The 7020-nt window shown below is 39.1% G+C and overlaps 1 protein-coding gene across 10 annotated transcripts in view; it reads right to left on the bottom strand.

Moving 5' to 3' along the window:
- Positions 1 to 57: 57 nt before the first annotated feature.
- CATSPERE (catsper channel auxiliary subunit epsilon) overlaps positions 58 to 7020 on the bottom strand; it is a 60293-nt gene continuing 53330 nt past the window's right edge. For 9 of the 10 annotated variants that reach the window (XM_081857647.1, XM_081857650.1, XM_081857656.1 and 6 more), the window contains 4 exons: positions 6612 to 6710; positions 5702 to 5862; positions 4231 to 4284; positions 58 to 1190 (listed from right to left, as the gene is read on the bottom strand). In XM_081857647.1, the coding sequence (XP_081713773.1) occupies positions 1004 to 1190; positions 4231 to 4284; positions 5702 to 5862; positions 6612 to 6710 (501 nt within the window). In that variant the 3' untranslated portion in view covers positions 58 to 1003. The remainder of the gene's footprint in view (positions 1191 to 4230; positions 4285 to 5701; positions 5863 to 6611; positions 6711 to 7020) is intronic. The other variant, XM_081857651.1, reaches the window with a different exon arrangement.

Raw genomic sequence — 7020 nt, 5'->3', positions numbered from 1 at the left:
GGCAGGGGAGAGATGCTGAAAGAAATGAGAAAGAGATACAGGATTAATTTTTTAAAGAAAGAATAACAACAATAAAGTGGCAACAGAAAAGTTGTTATAGAGGGAAGAAGTCAATGCTAAAGGAACAGGGAGCAGAGTTGAAACAAACAGGCAGTTTGGAGAAGAATAAGGCACAAGTATGACAAGGGATAAAAATACTTGGGGAAATATGAAAGAGAGGAGGAAATATAAAGCAAAATCTATGCATGATTTTCACAAGAAAATCTCTGAAGCAAAAAACTTGAGAAATTTCAGAGGGATTAGGTATCAGTAGAAAATGATGCCAGTAATCGTTAGCTGATTACGCCAAAGTCTGCCTCCCTCTGCTACAATTTTGTGACTGGTGGGTCTCAGTAATTTTAAGCTATATCAAATTGGAATGGAAGGGAGAGAGAGAGTTTGAGAACATGTTTATTGCTTGCTATAAATATTTGTTCACAGACATTTGTCCTAACACCCAAGCTTGTCACTTATCTACCACCATTATGAATAGTACTATGAACAGTGCTAAGGATTAGTGTCTCACACTGAATATTCACTTACTGTGAAAAATTCTATAAATTGAAAGTGGAGACACTATATGTTCTTTCCATTGTCTGTTTGTTTATTTTGTAGCACAATAGAATCTTCAATAAAAACAAAATTTAAAAAAACAACCAGTGCTAATAATTCAGTTCTTGAGTATCCAGAGGTCATTGTTAACATTACAGAACCATTCCTGAATAAATATTTTATTTTATTGTTAAAAAATTATTGCACAGAAGGAATGGACCAATTTGGGATTGGGATTTTGAAAAATATAAGATGATCAGCTTTTGAGGGTTTTAGAGAATGTTAGAAAATTGTGTTTAAAAGTATACTTGTATTAATCTTAGTTTGAAACATTACAACATTTGTTTAAAACATTACAGTATTGTATGTTCATATACAGTTTAATAAGTACAAGCAATAATTTGTAACTGGGTTACTCATATTTCTTTGCTTCATCTGAAGAAACCGCTGAAGTAATCTCTGAATTAAATGACACTACTGGGTCCACAAAATGGAGTGCCCGAAATAATTTCACATACCGATAGTAGCTGAAGGCAAGGGCTCCCCAAAAGAAAACAACTATCAGACAAGCCCAACCGGCAATCTTAAGCATGTTTAGGCTAAAATACAAACAAAATGGAACATAAGTCTGTGTGTGTTCATTCAAAGAGCAGCTGGATGATGATAATAATAATAATAATAATAATAATAATAATAATAATAATAATTTATTTATACCCCACCCACCTGGCTGGGTTTCCCCAGCCACTCTGGGCGGCTTCCAACAAAATATTAAAAAAAACAATAAAATGCTTTATTGTCACAAGCTCTTTCCACTGAATGGAATGTAATTATTTGTTTAGCTTCCAATACATGTAGAATGTTATTGGAACACCTACACAGAGCTGGGGTGTGTTATAGCAGGCTGTGCCCCTCTCACCCAAACCTGACACTGCTGTGGCACTCACCACGCATGCCATACTCAACCCTTCTTCGAGGGGGAAATTGGAACCCATTCCAGGCACTGCGCCAGTGAACCAAACCAGCTTGGCCCAGCATGGCTAATCTACCCCACAGATTAGCAACTGTGGTGGGTGGGACAAGGGAGATAGGCAAGAAGGGGTATATATCCCATTATTAAATATCCCAATAAGTTATCTCCCAGTCGTTTTCCTTCCAGGGGGAAATATGCAGCTGGCAAAAAGCTGCTGTCTGTGTCCCCACCATGGCCACCATAGCTACAACCACCACTGCAGAAGTCAGAGCAGTGACTCCAATCAAAACTGCAGCAGCAACTGTTGGATTGACATACATGTAATCTCCCCACAAGACTCCATAGAATGGAACTGAAGAGATTGAAATGCCAGTAATGGAAGCAGGGACTCTGCTACCTGAGTGTTCCTGTTTAGCTCCACCTCAAAAGAACCCATATCACTCTTATTGTGCTCCAAAGGCTGCATTCTGCTGGTGAACAAGACAACTGTCTCTGCCATCTGCCTGCATGTCTAATGGGATCTCAAAGCACCTATGTGCAACTGCTGGGATTGTATTATGGCTCCACCTTGTCCTCTGGGCAGAGCCCTAGGTGTCAAGAAACATTTGCCCCGCTTTCAAACAAACTGGCACAATGATTGCTATTGTTGTTAATTCATGTGTATATCCTGCCTTTCAACCAGTTTGAGGTCCATAGAGATAAAAATGGCAAATACGCTTTGTATACTGTACAAAGTATTCCTGTCAAAACAAAATAAAAAAATTCCTTCCAGTAGCACCTTAAAGACCAACTGAGTTAGTTCTAGGTATGAGCTTTCGTGTGCATGCACACGAAAGCTCATACCTAGAACTAACTCAGTTGGTCTTTAAGGTGCTACTGGAAGGAATTTTTTTATTTTGTTTTGACCATGGCAGACCAACACGGCTACCTATCTGTAACTGAAAGTATTGCTGTGTTCTTTTAAAAGAAAAACCCTGCACTCAAAATGGTGAATTCTGGTAAGGATACAGGAATACCGTATTTTTCGCCCTATAGGACGCACCGCCCCATAGGACGCACCTAGTTTTTTTGGGGGGGGGAATAAAGAACCCCCCCCCCAGCCGCGGGAACTCCCGCAGGGCTCCCTAGGCTGCGGATAGCTTCAGGGCGCCCCGCGCTCCGGGCAAGTAGGCTGCTATCCGCAGCCTAGGGAGCCCTGCGGGAACTCCTGTGGGCTCCCTAGGCTTACGGATAGCTTCCTGAAGCCTGGAGAGAGAGAGGTGTTGGTGCGCACCGACCCCTCTCACTCTCCAAGCTTCAGCGAAAGCCTGCATTCGCCCCATAGGATGCACACACATTTCCCCTTCATTTTTGGAGGGGGAATAGTGTGTCCTATAGGGCGAAAAATACGGTAAATTCCCTTATCGCAGGTGTTAGAAAGAATTCCTCTCCCATCCAAATCAATGCTCTATTATTAAAGTTTGCCAAGGAAGATGGTAGAAGTTACAGACTGACAGAAATACATTTATTTTGGATTCTTTTGCAAGCTAAATAAGAAAAGTTAGCTGGGGAATAGAGATATCAGATAGAAGTAGAAGCAAAATAAGTAAGAAATCACATTTTTTTATGAGTCTGTAGTAAGCATATTTCTAGTTGCATGTGTGTGAGAAAAAAGAATGCTTTAGGGAAGAAAAAAAAATAACTATTGATACCTTTTGAAAGACTTACTAGATTTACTGTGTTGAAGGCTTTTGTGAACAAGAACCCACATAATCAAACTAATGATGTGCATCTTTAGTTTGCAGATAGAGTAGAAAAATATATAAACAGTAAAGCAAAAATGCAAGTATCTGATGATTCTATGCAAAGTGAAAGTACAAATTCAAAATAGCTGTAAGTGGTAATAAATTCAGGTATAAGTGCTAAGAAGATGGCATTGCTGCTAATTCCTGCTGTTTTAAATGATTGCCTACTTACATTAAGCTTTGCATAGAAATATAATTCACTTGCATTTTGTGGCCTTTCAACTCCACACCTCCATCCCACATTCCCTATGTAGAAACACACATCTGTCATTGGAGGATTCACTTTATGTATCTTTATGTAACTGACATAAGCTTTTACCACAATATGTATTAGTCTTCAAAGTGTCACTTTTTGTTGTTGTCTTTAGTAGGGTGGGTATTTTAACACATGGCTGGAATATTGAGGAACATAATTTGCTTGCTTGAATTTTCAGTGTATTTGTAGTAAAAGTGTGTCATGAATAGCTACTTCTTAGTATCAATACATTGAATGTAGCATGGTCTGTGTGGCTTTTATATGCATAAGGGATCACTTTTTGAAAGCATCTCCACATCAAACATCCAGGGTTGGACCTGAAGATGAAATTGTACATTTTCATAAGACTCCCATAGCTTATGATCTAATTTTCTGAGACAATTTTTTACACAGAGAGAATGTTAACATTCATATTATCAATCTTCCATTGAACTAGAAAAAAATCTGCAAGCCTCTAGGCTTTTTAAGAATGTAGAAAGTAAATACATCTTCCCAGATTTCAGAACATGGAGTTTGTTCAACGGATTTTTACTAAACTTTGTATCAGGATTTTTACCAAACTTTTGTGCAGGAATGGGAACTAATGCTTGATCTCATGCCAACAAATCAAGGGTACTAATGCCTACCTTTCAATGATGCCATGTGTCCGAACTGCAAAATAAGCTTCATAAGGACAAAAACTGGAATAAAAAATGAGAGACTAAACATTATTTTTCATAACTGTAAACTACAACAGTCTTCTAATGAGAGGGGAACCATCTTATAATTAGAGGGGAACCCCAAAAGGGTCAAATTTTAGACTATTACTGCTTTAGAAAAATCAAGTGTAAGATTCATGACAGTGATGATACTGTGAGAGGAGTGGTGACAGATACATTTGGGCCCTTCAGAGATGGGGCTACTGATACTAGTAGTCCTTGATAAACTTAACCAACATGAACAGGACTATTCTCCTTCCATATCAGCATGTATTCTCTGCATGAGTATAAGAAAAAGGGGATGCTACCACAGCGCCCCACCCCCCAGCACCCTCATTTGTGAGATTGGTTATGCAACTGTTTTTCCATATGTACATAAGAAGCTGTAATTGCTGATGTTTGTACAGAGATTAAATTAGGTGAACACACACTCTGCATGGGTGTGTGTGAGGTTTTTCTACTCTAAGAAAATATTGTGTGTAAAAAAAAGCAGAACTGGTAACAAACTATACTTGCAGATTGACTGATTTTGTCTTCCTCCTTGGATACCATCAGTTTAGGACATGTGCAGAGGCGATATGCCAGGACCCTCCCATAACACAAAATGGGTGAGATTCAGAGTCCTGTGTACCTTATTTTATTTAAATTGTTTTACTGTATTTGTCATCCAATAACTAAAGTTTTCTGGGTGATATTCAGCACGCTGAACTGAAAATCTGCTATGTTATTGTGTTCCTTAGTAACAGCTAGATGTCATCTCTGCTATTGACCTATTGTATAATGTACACCATATATGACACTCAGTATTAGGTCTATATACTCAAAGAAGATCCATTGAAACTATTTAACTATTTAATTGAAACAATTGAACTATTTAAGTAACTTAAGACTACTGATATCAATGGATCTACTTTGAATACGAGTTGAGTATCGTCCCAAACACTTAGGAATTAACTTAATTACAAATTTATAAACATGTTCCATTCAGGTATAATTATATTCAACAAAAGAGGTTTAAAGACTGTCTCAAGGCAAATCTAAAAAAATGTATTATAAACACCAACAAATGGGAAACACTGGCCTGCGAGCGCTCCAATTGGAGAACAGCCTTTACCAAATGTGTCATGGGCTTTGAAGACACTCGAACTCAGGATGCAAGGAGAAACGTGTTAAGAGGAAGGCACGCTTGGCAAATCCACACCGTGATCAACTCCTGCCCGGAAACCAATGTCCCCACTGTGGAAGGATGTGTGGATCCAGAATTGGCCTCCACAGTCACTTACGGACTCATTGTTAAAACCGTGTTTATGGAAGACAATCTTACTTGGCAACGAGTGATCACCAAAGAAGAAGAAAGAAGATACTTAACCATACAGCTGCTAATTATGTTAAAGCTAACCTGTAGTTTGGATCCATTATCTTCAATCTGAACAGGAAAATGCCAGCATAGTCCTGAGGCCAAATGATAGAGTTGATGCCAGAATGGTTCATGAGTTCATACTGATTATCTAGTGTCCCTAGAAGTCCAGCACCACCACTCATAAAACAGGATACGTAATTCTGGGTGGGGAAATGTAATTAATTTACCATAAGACACACATCCATAATACGTGAGGAATATGCTAAGTACAAATAATATACCTGTTTTATGTCCTAAAGTGTTTGCATAATAAATAAGTAGCTGATTCTGTAGTTGTTGGGTTGCAAAAAATAATTAGGTATAGCTTAAGACACTATAGTTTTCAAACTATTGGCAAATCATGCAATCCAGAACATCAGCAAAGCTGGTGGATAGGAGGAAGACCAAAGATGGAAGATCCAAAATATCTAAAGCTCTGCTTGGGACACACAAACAGGGTGGATAGAAGGGTGGAACTCCCTTTCTGGCCATTTTTGAGAGGGTGAGGGTAACATTACAATTTCCCACCTATTGTTTCCATGGCGTATATTTTGTTCTGTTTGGCGTGTGTAAGGAGAAGGGGAAGGCTTTGGATTCATGTCCCCTTTTTACCTCTACTGGTATCTGTAAGATAAGGGCTACATATGTTTTTACAGGGCTGGTAGGTGCCTTACAAGGTCAGATTTCCTGTTTCAAGGTACGGCACCACCTGCTGCCTTCGGAGAAGGAGATCCAAAACATCATATAGCTCTAGAGATGCACTGCTAGTGACCACAGGATTGTGCCCTAAGTATTATTGCATTGCCTCTTGAATATTAATTTGTGCGTCCTGATCAATATTCATAGGCAAAATACCATGAGAGCTTCAGAATTCATATTATTAATTTCCTTATTATATACATTTTCTTACCTGTCTCCCCCAATAGCGATCTATAGTATATGCAGTAATGCTTTCTAGATCCTGAGGAACCATCGAAGACATATTTTGTGCTTTGCTCAAACAGCGTACCTGTTCAAAGAATATAAATGCACAAAGTAAAACAGAAATCACATGCACAGTCTCAGTCAAAGTCTCAGCTGTACAGCATATTTAAATTTTATCAATCTCTTAAGCTTGATACTGATGAAACTTGTCAGGGAACTGCCATCAGAAAGGCAGGTGGTGGAGGGGCTCTCGGAAGCTAGGAGAGACTCAGCAGCGGAGGAAGGTACCAGCAGGGGGAGAGAAGGAGATCAGAGAGAAAGTGAGTCGAAGGGATGGCTCAGGGAGTCTTCCAGCAAGAACAGTGGAGAAGTCTCAGGACCTCCTATAGGTACAC

This window comes from Podarcis erhardii, assembly GCF_964252035.2.
Source record: "Podarcis erhardii genome assembly, chromosome: 3".
In the NCBI taxonomy this organism is placed as follows: Eukaryota; Metazoa; Chordata; class Lepidosauria; order Squamata; family Lacertidae; genus Podarcis; species Podarcis erhardii.
The sequence above is the reverse complement of the archived record's forward strand: the minus strand, read 5'-3'. Positions and strand labels throughout refer to the sequence as shown.